The sequence below is a fragment of the Eptatretus burgeri genome, chromosome 15, assembly GCF_056783735.1.
Source record: "Eptatretus burgeri isolate ZD-2024b chromosome 15, Ebu_testis_v1, whole genome shotgun sequence".
NCBI lineage: Eukaryota > Metazoa > Chordata > Myxini > Myxiniformes > Myxinidae > Eptatretus > Eptatretus burgeri.
The window spans coordinates 7,415,184-7,437,600 of NC_140975.1; the positions used below are offsets into that span (position 1 = coordinate 7,415,184).

At 44.6% G+C, this 22,417-nt stretch overlaps 1 protein-coding gene across 3 annotated transcripts in view; it reads right to left on the reverse strand.

Moving 5' to 3' along the window:
• The window catches only part of XPO4 (exportin 4), a 108,000-nt gene that overhangs the window by 31,146 nt on the left and 54,437 nt on the right, over positions 1-22,417 (reverse strand). For all 3 annotated transcript variants that reach the window (XM_085857503.1, XM_085857502.1, XM_085857504.1), the window contains 7 exons: positions 21,077-21,251; positions 20,711-20,887; positions 20,309-20,451; positions 19,911-20,032; positions 17,434-17,608; positions 7,722-7,881; positions 7,430-7,599 (listed from right to left, as the gene is read on the reverse strand). In XM_085857503.1, the coding sequence (XP_085713629.1) occupies positions 7,430-7,599; positions 7,722-7,881; positions 17,434-17,608; positions 19,911-20,032; positions 20,309-20,451; positions 20,711-20,887; positions 21,077-21,251 (1,122 nt within the window). The remainder of the gene's footprint in view (positions 1-7,429; positions 7,600-7,721; positions 7,882-17,433; positions 17,609-19,910; positions 20,033-20,308; positions 20,452-20,710; positions 20,888-21,076; positions 21,252-22,417) is intronic.

Consider the following 22,417-nt stretch of genomic DNA (forward strand, 5'->3'; position numbering starts at 1 on the left):
ACCTTGGCATTGATATTCATGTCTCTGCTGGCTGTGAGTCAGAAGTCAATAGACGCCTCGCTCAGGCCTGGGGAGTCATGGATATACTGGTTCATGGGGTGTGGTGTGGCGGGTACCTGTGCAGGACGACGAAAGTCTGAGTCTTTCGGTCCTTGGTGTTTCCAGTCTTGCTCTACGGATGTGAGACTTTGTCTCTGACCAGGGATCTGAGACTGCCATCTGAGATCTCAGACTGATCTGAGACTCTGACCAGGGATCTGAGATTCGGAGAATCCTTGGCTATCGCTGGTCAGTCTTTGTGTCCAACCAGCGGTTGCTGAGAGAGACTCAAATGAGATTTGCTACCTGTATAGTCCATGAGCATCAACTGTGGCTGTATGGACATGTGGCTCATTTTCCTGACGCTGATCCTGCTCACCAGATTCTCTCAGCAAGGGAGCGTCATTCGTGGAGGAGGCCAATGAGCTGACCACATGCCTCAGGGTTGCAGCAGCTTGATCACCATCTCAAGGAGATGGGGATGGGCCTGGCATCTGCCTGGGGGATGGCCAGACGGAGGCCCCTGGATTACCGGCGGAAAGTGGACGCAGTGACGCGCTACTCTGGCGGATGCTCCCATACTTGATCTGACCTGCGATGAGGCTGAAGCACAATTATATGTTACTTTCATATTGCAGGCAGGATGGTGGTCTGTTTAAAAAAAATTTTTTTTAACCGCCTCTTCTCGCTCTGTTCTCTCCTCCAACCCTCCCAATCTAATCTAAAATGCACATGTTCTTCCAGTCAACCAATCCTGGTTAAACTTTGAAAACCTCGGTTGACTGCTCACGTCAATTCTTTGTTTCTTGCTTCCCCCATCGATGGAACCGCTTTCCAAAGAAAGGCAGTTCTTTCCCACTCTTCCCTGCAGAGCTTCAAACAGGAAGTGCACTGCCACATTGTCATCCCCCCTCCTGTAGAATGATCTTTCTTACCCCAATGAATGCTTCTTGGTCGAACCCTCTTGCCAATTGGTTTCAGTGTTTACTCTCATCCCCTACTTTCTTCTTGTTCATTAACTTGGGGATTGTGCCCAATTGTTGCCCTGCTAACCCATTATATCAGTTCAACCTTGCTCTTCCATAAGCCTCCCTCTTGTAAAGAGAGAGAAAGAGAAAGAGATAGAGAATATCGTGTAAAGATGAAACCAGTGAGGGTGTTGTACAATTCCTTCCAGCATTTCTCCCGTTTTAATGGGGGTTAAGGCTCAGGGAGGAACTACATAGCACAGGATGAGAAGCCAACACACTGACAATGGTGCAAGGGAACAGGAAGACAAAGAGAACTGCTGCATTTGAAGATTGGGTGGGACTCAGTGTGGAAGTGATGCTGCAGAGATTGTGCTGACAAGTGGTTCACTTCTGGTTCTGAGTTTTGAGATGACGACTGGCTCTTTCAGGGGTCTCTGCAGACTTTCTCAAAGTTGAGTTTCCGATCGTTATGTGTCGTGTTTTGACTTTATTTTGTTCCCTTCATGTTTACTGTGTGTTCCCCAGTTCGGTTTTGTTTCAAAATTTGTGATATTTTGTGAGTTTTCGTCGATCTTGTCATATCGGGTTTCCTTGATGCCTCCCCATCTTTCCTGTCTCGGTGGACAATCAAATTTATTTGTATTTTCTCCCTAATACCATCAGTTCATATTTTCTCAACTTTTCTAACCACCCCCTTCTATCCCTCCCAACTCCACCCTCTGTTTCTTGCCTTAAAATAAAATAAAAATGTAAAGATAAAAAACAAAACCGTTTTCCCCTCCATACCTTTCCCCCACATATCCAGAAGTACCGCCTCTCCTTACTCCTTCTGCAATCATACCATCTTCCTTCCATTTCAGCCGACCCACATTCACCATATACCTTCACGATTTCTTTCTTACCCATTACCTAATCTTCCCTGATCTTCAAAAATCCATAAAAATAAAAAAATAATTTTCTTCATGATATCCTTTCTAACTGTACAACTCCTGCAACCATGTGTTTCTCTACTCCTTCCTGTAACTTTTCATGGACCCACCAGTTTTCCTCTGCCTTTGCCAATCAAAATTCACCATTCACTTCACGATTTTTATTCAACCTTTCCTTTACCTAATTTTATGCAATTTTTATCAAAAATAATAATAATAATAATAATAATCTATCTATAATTCCAGCAATCTGTGTGTGTGTGTGTATGTGTGTGTGTGTGGGTGTGTGTCTGTGACTGTGACGGCTGTTTCTCGACAACCACTGGTCCGATCTGATTGAAACTTGCCAGGTATATTGCTAGGGACCTGGGGATGTGCCTTTTCAAGGTTTGATATTAATCGGACAAGTGCTTCCCAAGTTATGGCCATTTATTTACCAAACCAATGACAAGACACGTTGTTGCGTGGGCGTGGCCGATGGGGGAAGGGAAGCTCAGCCGCATTCCCCATTACAGGTTACAACGTACGGGCTTCCGGAGAGTGATGACTTCGTGTATTCTAATAATTTCTCGATTTCTTATGCGCATTTATAGATAAGCACAATGCCCCAAGTTATGATCGTTTTCATATTAGACGGTGCATAAATTTCGGTAACATCAGAGTGAGCTGGTGTGCTCCGAACCAGGAAGTAATTTTTTTTTTGTTCCTCTCTTCTCTTCTCTTTTTGTTTTTCCTTGTGACGACATTGCGAAAAGGCAAAATACGTTGGCGCTAATTGAATAATTGGCCATTAAAACTAAATTGCGAATAATCATAACTGCGATATGCGAACTTCCGGGCAACGCACGTACGGGCACGCGAGAGCGAAGAAACGGCCTGTGTGGTTGTTGTTTCTTGCTCACGGTTTGAATATTTATTTATTAATTTTTTTATAAAAAAATTTAAATTTTTTACAGGCACGTACTATTGATAATAATAATAGTAGTAAAAACAAATAAAAACGGTCTCTTATCATGCTTCAACTTCCTCTTTCACACAACATGTGGTCCTCATTACTGTATCATAATTCACTACTCTTTTTCCATTTCAACAGACTGCTTTCAATTCCACCCTTCCTTCATCTCGTGTCTAAAAAGTCCAACTGTTTCAACGTTTCTTTTCTCCATTCTCTTAATTCTCCAGTATTGCATTCCTCACATAATCTCTGACCGAAAAAAAACAAAAAACAAACCCAGTTTGTAATGCATGTTCGTTTTCCATCAATCGTCCTCTTTTTTTTTTTTTCCAACTTCGGTGCCAATTCACCACACTTACTTAAATCTACCAACTCCTAACCCCTCACCTGTTATCTTCTTACCCCTCCCATCTTGCCCCTTATTCTACCTCCGCTCTAAGCACCTCTTCACTGTCTTCTGCTTCAGTATCAGCTCCTCCTCTGTTGTCCCAAACTGTGTGGTGTTCTCACATCTGTGGGCTCCATTCTAACCCAACAGATATCTCCCTCTCTCAATCAGTACACTCATCACAACAAACATGCTCCTCCTTTCCTCTCATCTCACCTCTCCCTCTTCCCAACCCATCAAATCTTGTACCTCCCCCTGCCCACTCCCTTCTTCACCATACCACCACAAAGTCTCATCTTACCCCTCTCCCTACCTCTCCCATCACCTTCCTGTTTCCTTGGCCGTGCATGTTCTTATCGTCTCAGCACCCTCTCAAAGCAACCTTCACAATCTCCTCCCCTCCAAGCTTCCCTTTCACCTTTCTCAACCCCCCCCACCTCACCTTCTCCCTCAACTCTCCCCCTTCAATCACCCCCTCACTCCCCCTTTTCAAAGTCCCCCCCTCACATGCACAAAGCTGCCTCCTTCTCCTGCCCTCTCTCCTCCATCTTATCATTCTACCTCCTTGAATCGTCAACTGCCTTCCACCCCCTCTCTTATAACTCCCCACTGTACCTCAACCCAGCACCATTGAGCCTTTTCTCCTCCTCATCCAGCCCTCTCCTCAAGATCTTCAGCAATCCCCCACACTCTCTTTCAACAACTCTCCTTACCTTCGCACCTCCTCCCTCATCCTACCCCCCCTTCCCCTCCCATGCACCCAAAGCCTCCTCTCCTCCCCCTTCATTAACAGTGTGGTACTCAAATACCCGGGGCCTTCGTTCAACCTGACATCTTTCCATACAGGTTGCCACTGACAAACCAGACATGATCGACTTAACAGAAACTTTCCTCCTTGAAGACGTCTCTGACACCCTCGTATATCTCCCTGGTTACTCCCTCCTCCGGTATGATAAATCCAAGCCTCGTCCTGATGGAGGAGTTGCTCTCTTCATGAAAGACTATTCCTCACTCTCCATAAACTACTCTTACTCCCCGACACCTCCAGGAATACCTCTGGCTACTGCTTCCCCTCCAGTCCCACCTCAGGTTTATGTGTGTTGTCCTGTCCATCAAACAGTGATGACTCCATTTACACCGCGCTTGCCAAAAACATGGACCAACTTTGATCTTCTCATCCCAACTCTCTCTTCCTCATATGTGGTGACTTCAATTGCCATCATGCCAGTTGGTTGGGTGTGGTACCTCCCTCACCTGCCATGGCACTTCAGCAAAAGACTTCTGCGACTCATTGGGACTGACACAATTGGTCAACTTCCCGACCCGGATCTCAACCAATGGTACTCCATCTGTTCTGGATATGATTTTGACCAATTTCCCTGAAAATATATTTTGTTCTTCCTCTGTTCCAATCGGTTCATCTGACCACGTCCTTGTCAAAGTGGACATCTCTCTGGCTGTTATTAGAGAAACATCTCAGCGCCGTTGAGTCTGGCATTTCACTCTGGCTGACTGGCAGGGTATTGAAGCAGCCACCAAACCTTGAGACTGGTCTCCAATCTCTACTTTCTCCAACAGCAACTTGTCCTGGGAATTCTTTCAAAGAAACTTGCTCTCCCTCATGCACAGATTTATCCCCTCTCATCTTCAGTTGTCCTACCCTTCCTCCCACCCATGGTACACTGAAGCTTGTGGTGAGGCAGTTGTCCTGAAACAACTTGCCTTTGCCTTATGGAAAGCAAGTCCAACTGAGGGTAATCTCAGTTCCTTCCATAAAGTGTGTCTACCCTCAAAGACAGCCAGAAAAGAACATCTTTCTAATCTCAAGTCTGAATTCTCAAATCTCTCTCCCACCACCAAATCCTGGTGGCATCTAGTTAAGTCTGTTTCTGGTGTTTGTTCCCCCTCCATTCCCTCCCTTACTTGAAATGGCCGCACAGCTAACACTGCAGGTGAAAAGGCTGAATGCGTAAACTCCGTGTTTGCTTCTAAATCTTGTGTCCCAAACCCATCGCTTTCTGTACCCACCTAACCCAGTGGCACCCACCTGTCCATAGACTCTGTGTCCTTTTCTCCTGACAAAGTGTGGAGCTTGCTGTCAAACCTTGACTCAGATTCTGCAACCGGTACAGACGGCATCAGCCCACGTGTCCTAAAAATCTGCTCTTCTGCTCTTGCTCACTCACACTCACACTCACACTCACACTCACACTCACACTCACACTCACACTCACACTCACACTCACACTCACACTCACACTCACACTCTCTCTCTCTCTCTCTCTCTCTCTCTCTCTCTCTCTTATATTCACCCTCATTTGCTCAAGGACATCTGCCATCTGCTTGACAATCAGCAAATATTACCGCTCTGCATAAAAAAGGTGCAAAAACAGAACCCTGCAACTACAGAGCAATCAGCCTTCCCACAATCATCAGCAAGGTGATGGAATCCACCATCGCTTCAGACTTTAAATCCTTCCTCTTATTCAATGGCTTGATTTCCAGTCATCAATTTGGATTCAGACCAGGTCACTCTACCCTGGATATGCTGCTTCTGCTCTCCCAACAATGGATAGAGGTCCTCAATGCCACATATGAAATCAAAGCAGTCTTCCTCAACAAATCGAGTGCTTTTGATACGGTCTGGCACCCTGCCCTGCTCACCAAACTCTCTTCCTACGGTCTGCAAGGCCATCTCCACTCATGGCTTGCAGACTTCCTCTCCTGATGCAGTCAACGTGTGGCCCTAAATGGAGTTCTTTCATCCCCTCTTCCTGTCCAGGGTCGAGTTCCACAAGGCAGCATTCTGGGCCGTGTTCTTTCTCTGGTTTTCATCAATGATCTCTCTGACTCTGGAAAATCCTCTTTATCTCCTCGTTGATGACTCCACCCTCTGCTGTACCATCTTTCATCCCTCAGATTGGCAAGCAGCAGCTTCTTCGCTCGCTACAGATCTGGATCAAATCACAAACAGGTCCAACATGTCGTTCAATCCTGACAAATCACACTCTCACTATGTCTCTCCGAAAGGACCGTGTGGAACTCCCCTCCACCCCCCCCACCCCACCATCTACTTTCTCAACAATCCTGTTGAAGAAGTCCTTTCATTGAAGCTTCTGTGTCTCACTATCTGCCATGATCTTTCCTGGCAAAGTCATATTTCCAGACTGGTCTTCAAAGCCAGTCGCAAACTGGGCATCCTCCATTGTGTAAAGTCCTTCCTCAACCCACCTGAGCTCCTGACCACATACAAAGCTTTCGTCTGCAGCCTGATGGAGTACTGCTCTCCGCTCTGGGCTGGTCTTCCTGCTTCTCATCTTTCTCGGCTTCACGCTGTAGAAACCAAGGCATTTCGGATCATTGGCATCTCTCACGGTGAGAATGAGTCTTTGGGCCTCTCATTCTCTCACCGCAGGCAGGTTGGTGGTCTTTCTGCCTTCTACCGTCTCCCCTCCAGTCTCGCCCCCCCCTCTTCTGTCTGCGATATCCCCCCCCCCCCATATTTCCGCACGGCACTCAAGGTCCGCCAGCAACCCCCTTCTGGGAAAACTACCAAAATCACGAATCACTGCTCAACTTCACTCTCTCATTCCTCTTTTTTCCCACCTTTGGAACAAACTCCCACACTCTCTCCAATCCCACTCTTCCCTCCAGGCCTTCAAAACAGCTGTTCACCACCACCTCGTATCTTTCCCCATCCAAAACCATGATCTTTTCTACCACCGTTAATCCACCCCAAACTCAACTCCTTCAAATTCCCTGCTTTCCTTCCCAAAACTTCCCTGTCATGTAAGGTCCTGAAAGTCCCTATGGTGTCCATCTTGTTTACCCCGTGTACCCTGCACCATCCCTCTCCCTTCCACAGATCTCCTAATGTCTGTTCCCCACTGTTTTGTCCTTCCCTCTCCCACCCCTCTCATCTCCTGCTCTCCTGCCCCCCTTGTTGTGCGTTCTGTGTGTTAGCTCTCACATGAGCCTCGACATTTCCAAAAAAAAGACGCAGAAAAGAAAACGGGGGGGGGGGGGTCACAGTGACAAATATCAACAAGCACATTAGATCTCTTTGAAGCTTCCTCTGAGGAATTAAACCATCCAGGCCTGTCTCAAAGTCATACATATCAACTATGTTCTGCTCACTGGGCCTAACCTGCCATGGTGCTCTGCCAGAACAACGAGCAATTTTGCAGAGTCAAAGGCAAGGTCAGCCTCAGAAGCCCAGGCCTCGAGATTGCACACCACCTTTTCAACCAGGAAGTGAACCAGCCATCGTGCAGCCTCTGCACCAGCACCAAATGCACTCGAGAGTGCAATGCTCACCTACACAGAAACAAGCATTCACTATTCGGTGCACCATGACTCAGTATTCCACAGGACCTGCAATCTCAATCAATTGGCACTCACAAAGACAAATCGTCAATGCAAATGATAAGATCACATGCCTGGTGGTAATTCTTCTCCTCGAGCAACAGGTAGGCCTTTGCCCAACGCTGGCAGCACCATACAGCATCACGTGCCACCTGCGGACTCAGCATAGCAGTGAGTCCTCCTCGAACCGCTCTGCTCTGCACTTCTGCCACCCTCAGAATCACTGCCAAAAGCCTGAGTGTCAGAATGGTAGTGGGGTGGGGAAGCGAGGGAGGATGAAGAGAGAGAATAACAAAGACCATTAACATTAGCAACCTCATATCTCATTGACACCTTCTCACCAGTACCTTCACTCTGTTCTACTACTCCAATTTCCAACTGTATGTTCCTAACCTGTCTTGTCTATTTCTATTTTTATATCTATTTCTACTCAACCATGCTCATTCATCTTTAAAGTACAAAGCAATTTAAATCCCAAAGTCACATCTAAATGACCATCTCCACTCTAATTGCACGATTCTCCCACTTGTGGAATCAAATGTCTTCTGTGCCAACTTCTCCAATGCCTTAAAGCAAATCTTAATCTTTCACCCTCTGTGCCCACCCTGCACATTCACGGCATGGCAAGACAAGTTGAGGCTGTCAAGCCACACCATGGGAGGGGGTCTCCGCTGGGGGAGGGGGCACGGGGAAAGGGGAGTTTTCAACTCATAGTCCAGTTCAGCCATTGTGCACTTTATGATACAAGTACGAAACTTGGCACAATTATATTAGACCTCGTGTGGATTATTTTGAGGATTAGAGGCAATCAAAATTTGGCTCTTGTCAGCCTTAGTGGCCATATTTCCTTTATGGAAATAGTGGCCTTAGTGACTCAAATTTGACCAATGGCTCCCTATTAACCCTAGTCCGGCAGATATGGGAATGGATTGTGCCTTTGATGATACAAGCATGAGCTTTGGCACACTGTTAGAGCATGCCCTGAGGAAGATATTTAGCTGCAGGGCCATCGCAGAATTGTCCTGTGGCCAAAATGGCGGCCATTTTCCAAAATGGCCACCACCGGTTGTTATTTTACCAGTAGCTCAGGTTCTAGACTACCGAGGATATTGATTCTGGTGGCTAATCGTAAATTTTCAAGGATGAGGAATGCAGTGGTACTATTTACATGCTATAACTACTTCAACAACTACCTAACTACATATATCTAGCTTTCAGGGAAATAAATATAGTAATATTATAAACGCATTTAATATTGGTGGAGTTATACATGTACATGTTTTGAAACTGTGACATATTCATGAGAGTACAATGCAGTCTTCACAATGTTTCCTTTATAATATTTGGTAGTTTATTTATATGAGCACACAGTTCACGAGATTATGCTGTATCTTGCAAAACAATAGTGCATGTCCCATTGTTGTTTGGCATGTCAGTGGTGAGGGCAAGTCGACGACAGTCCTTCCATTATTAACCAGGCAAGGCCTTCCATGGTAATATTACAGGTTTTCAATGAAATGTAATATTAGTTTTGAGAACACAGTCCACCACAGTGGCAAAGGGCAGTGCACTGAAGTGCTGCCTTGACACATTTGCATTGTCCTCTGCACCCCTTTTTGCATCCACAGCGTATGAGTTCTCGACAGGCCTGGGTCACTTCTGGCAGTGTGGTCCAGTGAACTTCCCATCCACCTGTGTCCTTCTTCTTCCACCTCCAGTCACCTGGGGATGGGAGTTCTGGGACTGCAACCATCATCTGTCCCCAGCAGTGACCAGCTTGGTAGGCAGCCCTCTTTGTGTGCTGAATCAGTGCTGCTTGTGTTGGAGGGAGTCCTTCAATGTCTCTACCTTTCTGGGTGAACAGCTGATTGCATGCCTGATTGACTGATTCCAGGCTGCTAGTGCGATCATAGAGCAATACCCCAAATCGCTCCAGAAACTCCATCCAGTTGTCCATGGTGTCTGGGGTGGCAGCCAAGGCACAGAAGGCTCCAGTGACATCATCAAAGGCTAGATGATCAAAGCTCTGGCTTGATGAACTGCATCATTGTCAGCATCGTGCTCACATGCTTTCCCTAATGCAGCACCAACATCCTCATCGCACACGAGCACAACATCACAACCTTGCTTGTGAGCATCCATGTCTGGGAAGTAACCCAGTATTCTGTTCTTGAGTTTAGTGGAGTGTACACGCCCTGTCACATGTGTCCCCAGTTGTTCCAGTCTGGTACTGTACAGATTCACCAAGTCTGTTAGCTTGAACACTGGTGCAACCATATTGTCCATACGCACTTCCTCAATAAAGGCGACAAGTCCAGCGAATGCAATTCCATGGTTAACAGTCTACATTAGATTCTAGTGCCTTTGTGTCCCTCGCTTTATTGTACAGAGAGGCAAGACACTGAGCATGGTACTTAGCCTGTTGGGCAATGAGATCTCCAACACTGAGTTTTGATAGGAGGTGTTTGTCCTTTAGTTTGAGGGCACATTGCCTCACACGAATGTCAAGTTCGAATGTTGATGCATTACGCAAAGCATCTCTTAATGCAGATTTGCCACAGAAGAAGCATGTCTCTGTTGAATGAGTTTCACGGTCAATGCTCTGACGGGTGAACTTGTGGGTTTCTGGGTCATCATCGTGGTGTGTTTTCCTCTTTCCAGCCCTCTGAAGTTTTGTTTTGTTATACTGCAGTCTGCAGGAGTCATGCCATTTGGCTTTTTGAACCCGGAATGCTGCCTCGATGCCCTGACCCTCATCCAGTTGTGAGTTTTAGTGTTCTTGGCAGGCAACTGATCTTGTCGAATGCTACAAGATGCTCAGCTATGGTCCTGTATCCTGCCCCATCTGTGCCACGTGCTGAATTATATGGACATGTCAGCATCTCATCTGTGTCTTCCTGACACAAAACACATTTGTTCCAGTCAGTGGTCGGGCACTGTTTACCTGATGAGCTTGGCTCATCAGGGTCCACCACCTTGTTTAGTTTGGCCATTGTCCCTATGCACTATGCTACTTTAGAACAGTATCTACTCGTTATAATATGAGAACAATATGTACTAGTTATACCACCACCACTCTACCATAAGCTGAAATCTCCAGGAAAATATGTTGGCTGCTACCATAGTCACAGTCCAGGTCAACTGAAAGCATACAGATATACATGAAGATTAGGCGTTGTTAGTAGGTGTACACAAGTACACAAAAGCTGTACTAACAACATAGATGATATTATCATTGTGACGTTATTATGATGTTCTGTGTGAATATGCAGCAAAATATATGAATACACATAAACATAATTATGAGGTCAGCACACAACTCATGGGCTGATTCTGAAATTCCGGAAAATGTGCATAACTCCGCTAATATTTGATGGTTTTACTATTATTTAATCCCCTGATTGTTAGATATATGTAGTTTGGTAGTTGCTAGCATGTTATAAATAGTACCACTGCATTCCTCATCCTTGAAAATGTACGATTAGCCACCAGAATCAATATCCTAGCTGGTCGAGAACCTGAGAAACTGGTAAAATAACAACCGGTGGCAGCCATTTTGGCCAAAGGACAATTCTGCGATGGGCCTACAGCTAAATATCTTCCTTAGGGCATGATCTAACAATGTGCCAAAGTTCATGCTTGTATCATCAAAGGCACAATTCCCCCAAATATTTCACTTATCTGCCCGACTACCCAGAGTATTGCAGAAGTGACCTCAGTGCTGAATTTGATAACCTCCTCAAGTCCAACATTCATGCACCAGCTGTCGTCCATTAAGAAATTTATCATAATCGGAAGACCTCTATCCACAAAAAAAAAATGTTAGCACCAAATTTTGAGCAATATGTAGTCAAACACCATGAAATATATTATGAACATAAACACAAGCTAGTTTCTTGCAAAAGAGAACCAATCTGTGACCGACAGTGGTACTTTTGGGGATCAAAACCATGAAAATTGACCAAAACTCAATTTCGAGAAATTCATTAAAATTTTAATACGACAAGAATTTCAAGATACTGTATTCATTGGAACTCTCTGGCTTACAGAACATAAATGAGCTATATCACATGACCCACAGTTAACACCCTTAACTGGTCACATTTATCAAGTTGTACAAACACACAATGACAAACCTCACTTTTCTCGCTCGCAGTGGGTAGACTACAGTGAATACAGTCATTTACACGTCTTTGTCAGAACCGCCACATTTGCAGAGCGTTGTGCAGCGCAGCTGTTCTTTGGCCCATCGGCACTGTTCTCTGCAGCCTTTGGTACAGCCACACTCAATCACAGCATGGCAAGCTGTACCAGCGGGCAGTCGTGTCATCCAGTTGATCCGCCACTCAATCAGATCCGTCTTATTACTCCAGATGATGTCTGTTGGGCTGGACAGGTGTGGTGCCTTTCCTGGAGATTAATGTCTACCTTCAGAACAAGCTGCCAGAAATAGAAGTTGGGACTCTCTTCTGCTCTCTGTTTGCACCACTCTTCAAAAGGAATTACAGCATCTGGTAGAGAGATTTGGTACTCAGAGTAAGCTTGTTGTCAGAGCTTGTACACTGCGCAGGCCATCACTTGATGTGCTCGAGTTGTCCTTTTCACATGGGCTGCTTTCAAGAATGAGTCAGCGGTTCCTGATGTGGTTACGTCAGCTTGTGGGAGTACCGGCGTCCAGCCGGTCATCCCAACATGACTACAAAGGAGTGCTTTATGCAAAGTGATCCTGATGTGCAGACTGCCCAACATGACTACAAAGGAGTTTTTGTAGTATGTTTCTGACCAGGTCCCTTGAATTTCTTTCGCAAGTTTCAGCAATGGCTGATCATATGCAATCACGGGAACTTGTCCGGGATTGAGAACTGCTACTGCCATTTTTTTGCCACATCCATGGAGTGCCGAATCATTGCAACTGATTGAGTCATCAGGGAATAGAGGCAGTAGCGCAGTGACAGCGATGGGAGTGCGCTGCATGTTCTCTTCTGGTTCATTTTTGTTGGCATAAGCCACCCATGATATGTGCAATTCCTTGTCTGCTTCTGAGTCCTCATCAACGGCATGTCCAACATAATCACACCACCTATTCCCTTCTGCAACTGTTTCGATCATCAGACTACAGGACGACTGAACTAGACCAGGTAGTTCTGGGACAGGAAGGTCCTTCTTACAGCTGGGGGTACACGTGTATAACTGTTGGGCAGTTTATCGACCTTCTTACTTGATCTACTGAGAACCACATGCGTTTGTTGTTGAGTCTCCAGGTTCCAAGAATCAGGATGTTGTAACAATGATATACCAGTCCCATGAAATGCTCCATGTGCACTCGTTGCTGTGATATCATGGTCAATGTTAGTGACAGCTGATGTAAATACATCGATGTTGATTCTCTCTCTCAAAGTGGTTGACTGTTAGGGTTAGGGTTAGGGACTCTCTCTCTCTCACTCTCTCTCTCTCACTCTCTCTCTCTCACTCTCACTCTCTCACTCTCACTCTCTCTCACTCTCTCTCTCTCACTCTCTCTCTCTCACACTCTCTCTCTCTCACACTCTCTCTCACACTCACTCACTCTCTCTCACACTCTCTCTCACACTCTCTCTCTCTCTCTCTCTCTCTCTCTCTCTCTCTCTCTCTCTCTCTCACACTCACTCACTCTCTCTCACACTCTCTCTCACACTCACTCACTCTCTCACACTCTCTCTCTCTCTCTCTCTCTCTCTCTCTCTCTCTCTCTCTCTCTCTCTCTCTCTCTCTCTCTCTCATTCCAACACTCTCAAAGTGGTTGACAGCAGCATTACCGAGGTCAGCAGATATGGCAAGCACACGATCATAGGATGCGGCCAGTCCTAGCCTGCAGTGTGTGTTCACGAGATATTTGGATCATATCTTAGAGTGTACCAATGTCCCAAGGAAAAGTGGCAGTGGAGTCTCCCGCTGTTCTGCGTGTCTGGTGTCAGAAGATGTTTGATGGCGCCTCACACAACTGTTATACGTCAGTAACTGTGACAGGAATAAGCTTGCCTGAGACAAGTAATTAGCTTGATTTTTGACGTTTGTTCTGTACAAGATCATAGTGATGAGCGCAAGCAGTGAGTGAGCCACAGATTTCTCCAGACAGTCCTCTGTGAAAGAGCCATTAAAAGGTGATGGTTTCATCTGACATATCTCTACATATGACCGAACCACAGCTTCGCTATCATCATCCAGCTGACATGCTCTGCTGAAAGATTTGCCAACATTTGGAGTATTCACTAGTAGCACGCCGCTACCCTCTCTGTGCATTTTATTCTGGGTTTTAATACATACAATGGAATATTTTTCGAGTCAAACCTGCATCCGCATCATCTCCCGAATAACATCGTCGTATATTAACTTTCACTCTTCATTATCTTGACCTCAAAATGATCTCTAAATGACCTCCAAGGTTCACAAAGGTCAATATTGATGTTATACCCATAGTCCTTGGGTTTAATTCGTGGTGATTTCTACTTTAAATAATCAATAAAATACTATTGTAAGTGACTGCTCATATTCTCAGAAGAATAAGGTCTTCATGGTGGCCATTTCGAAAATATAACAGCCAAAGCCGACAACGCAACTGAGGAGTGCCTTCAATCACCAAACTGGTCTCCATGATGTGTAGAATGTGTGTGCCAAGTTTCATGCTTGCATCATAAAATGTATGATCCTATGCTATAAGTGATCTGCTGGACGATCAGCTTTTAAAAAGCATCAGTCTTGGACAGAACTTTTTGCCTCAATGATGGCTTAATTAACAAGACAAGGAGAGGAAATTTGGACCATACTCTGTGGAGAGTGTTGGGGCTGCTTAAGCAGTCTCCTTGGCTATTGGGCACAATCCTGGATGGGTCGCCACTCCGACACAGGATACCAGTATGCTGACATTTATTTTGCCGACATCGGAAGGATGACAGGCCGAGTTAACCCCACCTGGAGTGGTATTAATTCAACAGCTGAGCGGGATTTGAACTCAGGACCCGAGGATCCAAAGCCCACCACCCGAACCATTAAGCCAACACCAGGCATAACAAGACAAGAGTCAAGGCAAAACTGTTAAAATAATAGTTTAATTAACCTTTAAAAGGCAAGATTGCTGACCACCTGGATACTATTTGACTCCACAATGCATGAATGGTACTTCGACAAAAGTTTGGAGTGTGTGCGTCTGTGCATGTGCGTGTGTGTGGGAATGTGGTGTGGTTGTGCATAAGGTGGGGGGAAGGCAGTGTCAGAAGATAAGGAGTAAGAGATGTCTTCTCCTCATCCTATTTTTGGCTGCTCTTAGAGCACCCTTATTCTGGACATTTCCATCTGTCTGTCTGTCCGCAAAACTTTGGTCAAGCCTAGGGGCTAAACCACTCAACCGATTCCAATGAAATTTGGTAGGTAGGACCAATATTTCTGGAAATCGTGTGCTTTCGAATATGGGACCCCGGGCCCTAGCAACGGCCCTTTAAAGTGGTCAAAAAATCGAAAAAAAAAAATCGAAAAATCGAAGCTTAGAGTTCTGTGTGCAATCTATCGAGCTCCCTTCATGCCAAGTTGCAGCCCTAACAAAAAATATTTGTAGGAGGAGATAGGTTTTGGGCGAGTACATGTCGAACATTTCAGAAATGGTTAATTGCGAATATCTTAAAGAGAAAGAGTCTGAGTTTGATGAAACTTGGGTGAAATGTGTACAATGTGGCTAGCATGTACACAAAAATGAATGGTTGCTATGCACACCTCCGTTGCTTAAGGCCCAGTCACACCTTCACGTTTTAGCCAGCTTATGCCGATTTTTGAAAAATTTGTCTGAAACGCTGGCACACGTCGAATACGTTATGGGTAAGTTTTGGAAACATTGAGAGCACGCTGAAAAACACTGCCATACGTCGTAGTACGCTGGCTTTCATCGTTGTACTTTGTGGTTGTCCTCAAATTTTAGCATGCTTTAAATTTTACGACTGATGCCAGCGTATGACTCACAAGTTCCGCTACACTGGCCATAAGTTGTAGGCACGTTATGCGATCGTTGACACACGCCGACACACGTTAATTGTAAGTTAATCATAAGTCGAAACACGTCGAGGTAATGTTTAGCGTACCCGAAACTTATTTCTAACCTATGAGTAACGTGTTGTAGGCACGTTACGCGATCGTTGACACACGTCGACACATGTTACTTGTAAGGTACTCATAAGTCGAAACACGTCAATGTAATGGTTAGCGTCAGTGTTCCAGACTCCCTGGTTTTTTTTTTTGTTGTTCATCGGTATGATGGTGATGTTGGCACTTCGATTTCTAGTGCGGTTATGATTTAAATCGTTGAGCGGCAGCCTATTAATTATATTATATTATAACCTCACTAGAAATCGAAGTGTCAACATCACCGTTATACCGAAGAAAAAAAAACCGGGGAGTCTGGAACACTGACGCTAACCATTACATTGACGTGCTTCGACTTATGAGTAACTTACAAGTAACTTTTGTCGACGTGTACCAACGATCGCATATCGTGTGTACAACTTATTCCCATCGCATGCGGAACATGTGAGGCATACGGCAAGTACGTCGTAAAGTTTAACATGTTTAAAAGTACAAGACGTACTCCACTTACTACGACGTATGATAGCGTACTTTAGCGTTCTATTCATGTATACCAAACTTACCCATACCGTATTCGACGTGCACCAGCGTTTTAGACGCATTTTTCAGAGGTCGGCATATGCTGGCAAGATCGCCAAGGTGTGACTGCGATGTTGACACTTCCATTTCTCCGGCGATTATGATTTGAATCATTGTGCGGCAGCCTTTTAATAGGCTACGCCACGTGATCGTCGGCGATACGTGCAGCGCGCTATGCATAAGTTAGACCATCGTTGGGCATAGGTTGTGAACGCCGACAACAGGCTAAGCATTCATTGGTATAAGTTATCTATAAGACAACGAAACGTTCTGTGTCCGTTACTAATATGTTATGCATACAACCAACTCGTCATGAATACGTCCGAATCTTTAAAAAAAACATCAAAAATTCAGCGTAAGCCAGCGTTTTACATACATTTTGATACGTTGCCATTGCTGGCTAAAACGTCAAGGTGTGACTGTGCCTTTAGCAACAGCTAAAATACTTTATCGTACATCGTACACTTATTGTGGACTGTACAAAAAAATCAATACCTGCGAAACTGGACCTCCGAGGGACCTGTTTTTTTTGTGCCCAAGGAGAATGTCTTACAGCATCATATAAAAAAAATAAAATCTTTCGCAAATAGATAAATGGAATTACCAGGGCTGCCATTTGTTAGAGTCTCTTTCGAAACATGCCTGAAATTTCACAAGGCGGGTTTCTTGGCGTAAACTAAGAGGGCTGTGATAATCATATTTATTGTGCTAAATTGATTGATAGCATGTACATGAATATCGGCTAGTCGCGTCGGCCAGCTTTCCATCTAGAACGAGCAGCCATGTCGCCTACTGGCTTGTTTTCATATTATCCTCTTCCATTCAATTACATTCCTTCCCCTTGCCCCACCGTCATCCCTCCTCCCCATTCTACTCATCCACCGCTCATCACTCAAGGGGTGAACTGAGAGGCCGGTGTGTGTGTGAGGGGCTTTGGCTCAGTTGACGGCTATAGTATGCTTTAAATATTTGCACTTCTGAAGCTTTGTAATTCGACAAAATCTCCAGTTGGTTGTAATTTCATGGTTATTTTTCTTCTTCAAATTATTGCAGTCCTTGTACGTTCTGAACAAAGACGTACGGAGACACAGAGATCCTCACCTGATAATACCATCAGCATTCTCATAGCCTGGTATATCCTTTAGATCCTGAGCTGGTGATCCCAGAAGTCTGAGACTTGCTGACATGTCAATGTTTTCCTGGGATATCGAGAACTCCATCATCTCCCGTGGGATTGTAGCTGTCTCACCCTCCACCTCATTCGTCAGCACATGTCCTGCTCACAGGCATAGCACAAATACGTCATTTTTAGACTCATAAAGGCATTAAGTGAGCCACTTCCCATTCATCTGCTTCAATAATAACACTTACAAGGGTAGATCTTAGTGCTAGGAATGTTACCAAACTCAAATGTCACTGTACCATGTCATTTCCAAAGGAGGTTAACCAGAAATTATCAAAATCTCGTGTCAAGTATTCTCATAATGGCCAAAAGAGCTGTTTGTTGACCTGAGCCCACGATGGCCACTTCAAATGCAAGTTGTGGGATGGTTTGAACAATCCTGCATCCGCATGCCCTGTTTCAAGAGATTATACTTTTAATTAAATTCCAACAATAAATTATGATTAATATTACATGTGTGATGGTTAATTGAATAGACATGAACCTCAGACATAAAATAAATAACTTCACCGAACATGATAAATGCAAACAAGACAAAGATTAAATTCTGTTCCACTTCTGATAAATGTAATGCTGAAATACAAGAACAGCTTTTAGAAAGTTTATTTACCCGTAATTACCATACGTGGGTAACGTGGTCAAAACTTTCACCATTAAAGTCAACCAAACTTCCTGATTCTTACTTCGGACTCGAAGAATGGTGGAATTGTATGGGAGTTTATGGAACAACTTTAGATAAACAATGACATAGTTCACACAGCCATGGAAGACCAAAATTCTAAGAGTTTTCCAGGACAAAAACATTGTTTTCCAAGACTTATAATACAAATGTTTTGTGTAACAAGTGAATGGAATGAACCACAAGAATATGAATGCAACCTTGCTTGTTATTGAAATATTCAATGGAATAACAGACAACACTGTATATGTACACCTACAGACAAAATATACCAGCTTAGCATGTTATGTTATACCACAAAACCATTCCAGGTTGTACCTTTTGCAGGATTAATCACCAGCTTCTGTCCCATAAATTGCTTACATGGAGTAACCTACAATAAATAATTATCCTTATTTTCATAAATTTTTGAAATCAACAAATTTATGCTCTCCACATACGAGGTGGATATTCAGACTACAGTGAATCCTTTTCTTACGTGGGGTGGGGAGGGGGGGGGGTTACGTTTCCTCTCACCGAAAACTCACCCGTCAGGTACTGGAGCGGTTTACCAGAAACACCCTGACTCATGGTGCAAAACAGGAGCATTTACTACCCCTTATGTTTTCTGCGCGTATCTTTACTTGGTGGATACTGGACTCGTTAACGCCATAATATCTGCCCATGCAGTGAGTCGCACACTCTCGCCTCGACCAACTTATCCAAAACCTCCACTTTCTGTGTTAAAGACATCACTTTCCTCGACCTGTTTGCACTTGGTTCACGACAAACAACAGTTTTCCTCTTGGGAGCCATAATTAAAAATTATGAAAGGCAACAATAACCAAAAACAAAAGGAATTGATGACGATTACATGGCATGCAGTGTTGACTCAGAGATAGAGGTACAGTACTGTACTGTACGCACTGCGTGTCTCAGTTATGAGCTACACCATAGCAGCGCTGCTGATCTACAATTATTATTTCATATGCAGCCTATGGCTGCTAGTTGCATCATTGCTGGGAGCGTGGCTGTGCCATTGACGCGGTGCCTCTCGTTTCCAGGAAGCTGGTAATCATTTTGCTGACCTCAGAAGGATGGCAGGCTGTGTCAACCAACCTGATGTTATTTAATGGGAAAAACAGGGGCTCATACTGAAAATCCTAAGCTCAAGCCAGCTACCGTAACCTTTAAGCCAACACCAGGCTTGATCTACGATTATTTGCATAAAATTGAAGCTGGACAAAGTCCCAGGGGTCCTCAAATATATTTTGTCTGAATGGATGAACTGCAGAGGCGATTAAAACATAATTAGGCACAGATAGAATAGTGGGGGATTAAGTCAGGAATAATTTTGCAGCTAATCCATTAACAGGGGATTAGGATAAGTTCTTTATTTGGACTGATTGGAATGAGAAAATTTCAGTGCAAGGCTTTAATGGTAAATCCCTGGGGGAAGTTAAAACTGCTAAAAGTCTCTTTTTGCGGTGGAATTAACAATTCTGATGGGTGGGAAGGGGGGTGGAGGGTGGCAGATTATTTATATTTGCACAATTTTCTTGAATTTCCAAGAGTTTCAAGTACTTGAACAAGCTTTCCAGGATTTTCCAACACTGGAAAATGCTTTTTTTCTTTTTGCAGGAATATCAAGGAGTTTCATGGACTGTGCGAACACTGCATAAGGAACTACTTCTTCCGAGATAACATTGTGGCATTAACTACCGTGAAATGAGTTACCAGCAACAAGCAAGAGCCAGTGGATATCCTCGTAGAGGTTGACAAGATGGGTTTGATCAACACCCGAAGGTGATGCTCGATGCAGACTCTCATTCATCTCACCAATGCGCTCTTCCAGCAATCTGGTGGCAGGAAAAACAGGTTTCACACATCACACACAAAGGGTGCAAGACACTTCAATTGAACTTATGTTATGAAATTATTTCAGTGGATCAAATGAGTGAGGTCACTCTCAATAACTCCACAAAACCAAGTGAGGGCTTTCTCATCAGATACTTATCAAACGAAGCAAAATAAAGCTTAAAAGCAAAAACATTTATAATCAATATCTGAGCTATGGAAGGAATTCCACCGAGTTGGCTCAGTGGAAAACAAATATGAGAGGCATCCGGATTGACCTTGTTAACAGTGGGATGCAGAGAGGGGCAGCCATTCGACCAAGCATGCCAACAGATGCAAGCTGGTCAGCAAAGAAATCACGATCATCCTCCTGCACATCATTTATCTCTTCCTTGTCGGGACAGGCCACACCATTTGCTGTCTGCAAATCAGAAGAGGTGGGACAGAGAAGAGTAAATGGTTCGGAAGTTACTTAAACAAATAAAGTGTCTGAATTAGAGAAAATTTTACACTCCCGAAGGTGAATTGACGACCTCATTTATGATAATCCACAGGAGAGCTTTTTGGATACACGATGTGAGTTTTGTGGGATTATTGAACTTCAATTAACAAAATCAATAATTCCTTCCCTTTATATATTTTTAAACCATTATGATCAGCAATTATTACTCTCTGCACACCAGGTTCCGGGTCCCTGCTGGTGCAGACAGGTGGCACTGCACAAAGGAGCGAAAGATCAGGGATGCTGGTTCAGACACAAAATCCTTGCACAGTTGCTTGTTATCTTGCAGGAGATTGAGCCACGAGTCAAGCAGACGCTCATACGCATACATGTAAACTCGGTCATCCCTGTCCATCTGACACAGACAAAGAAAGCAGGCAAGAAAGAGTAGAGAACTTTCCTCAATAAATTCGAGCAGCGCACACGCACACACACACACACACACACACACACACACACACACACACACACACACACACACACACACACACACACACACACACACACACACACACACACACACACACACACACACACGCCTCACCGCTTCTTCTAAAGCAGCATTCCGTCCAAAAGAGCAAGTGAGCATGGTGAGGCAGGAGAGGAGTGAGGAGAGGAGAGGCGAGGGCAGTGTCGTGACAGCAGTTCGAGGAAACATGGTAAAGACGTTAAATATCACATTGGAAATCCCAACAGCTTCGTGGTCCTCCATCTCCACACTGCCCAGTCAACATGAAAAAAACACACCCAGACAGGATGAGGTTCGAGGAATCATCGCTGAAAAACGGGGATTCTTGTGGTACATGATCAGAATTTATAAATCGGGCCTTTGTAATGACAATGCTGCGTGTATGTGTGTGTGTGTGTGTGTGTGTGTGTGTGTGTGTGTGTGTGTGTGTGTGTGTGTGTGTATGTGTGTGTGTGTGTGTGTGTGTGTGTGTGTCTGTGTGTGTGTGTGTGTGTGTGTGTGTGTGTGTGTGTGTGTGTGTGTGTGTGTGTGTGTGTGTGTGTGTGTGTGTGTGTGTGTGTGTGTGTGTGTGTGTGTGTGTGTGTGTGTGTGTGTGTGACAAATTATAAACAAAACAACAGGGAAAAAATATATATATATACATATATATATATATATACATATATGTATATATATATACACACACACACACACACACACACACACACACACACACACACACACACACACACACACACACACACACACACACACACACACACACACACACACACACACACACACACACACACACACACGTATATGTATTGTTGCGGTTCTCGGAACCACATGCATCCAACATAAAGTGGTCCCAAGACAGTTATTCCATTAATATACGTGTAGACAGTCCCTTCCCTTTTGTCTAGCGGGCGAACAGGGGCGTGCATTGCGATGATCTCACAGCTAGGTTTGCTTATCTCATTTTTTTTCTTCATTTCATCCTGACTCTTCTTTTCTGATTATTCCTGGGGTGAATCTGAGCCATGTGCGCCCTTTGCTGTGAGATGGGTCCTCGCGGAGGCCGGCGCGTGCGGCGCCGCTGCGAGGAAACGATAGCGTGTGAGCATTAACAGTGCAGAGCCCCAATTCCCAAGCGAGCCCTCAACCCAACGTGTGCAGCGAGTCATACAGTGCCCTTGGCAGTTCGGGCTTATCAACTCGAGCTTCCGATGATCTGGGGAAGATTGTCGGTTGCATTAAAAAGGCATACAAATGAATATCTCTCAAGAGGCTGCACGAATGGTGTTTTTCACAACACAGGAAACAAAGCCGCTCCGTGGTGCGGTACCAGACAGTTGGCGCGTCATCTCTGGCCTCAGCAGCACGTGTAGAGACCATGTTCGTGATTCCTCTGACACGGGATTCAACGGGTATTGC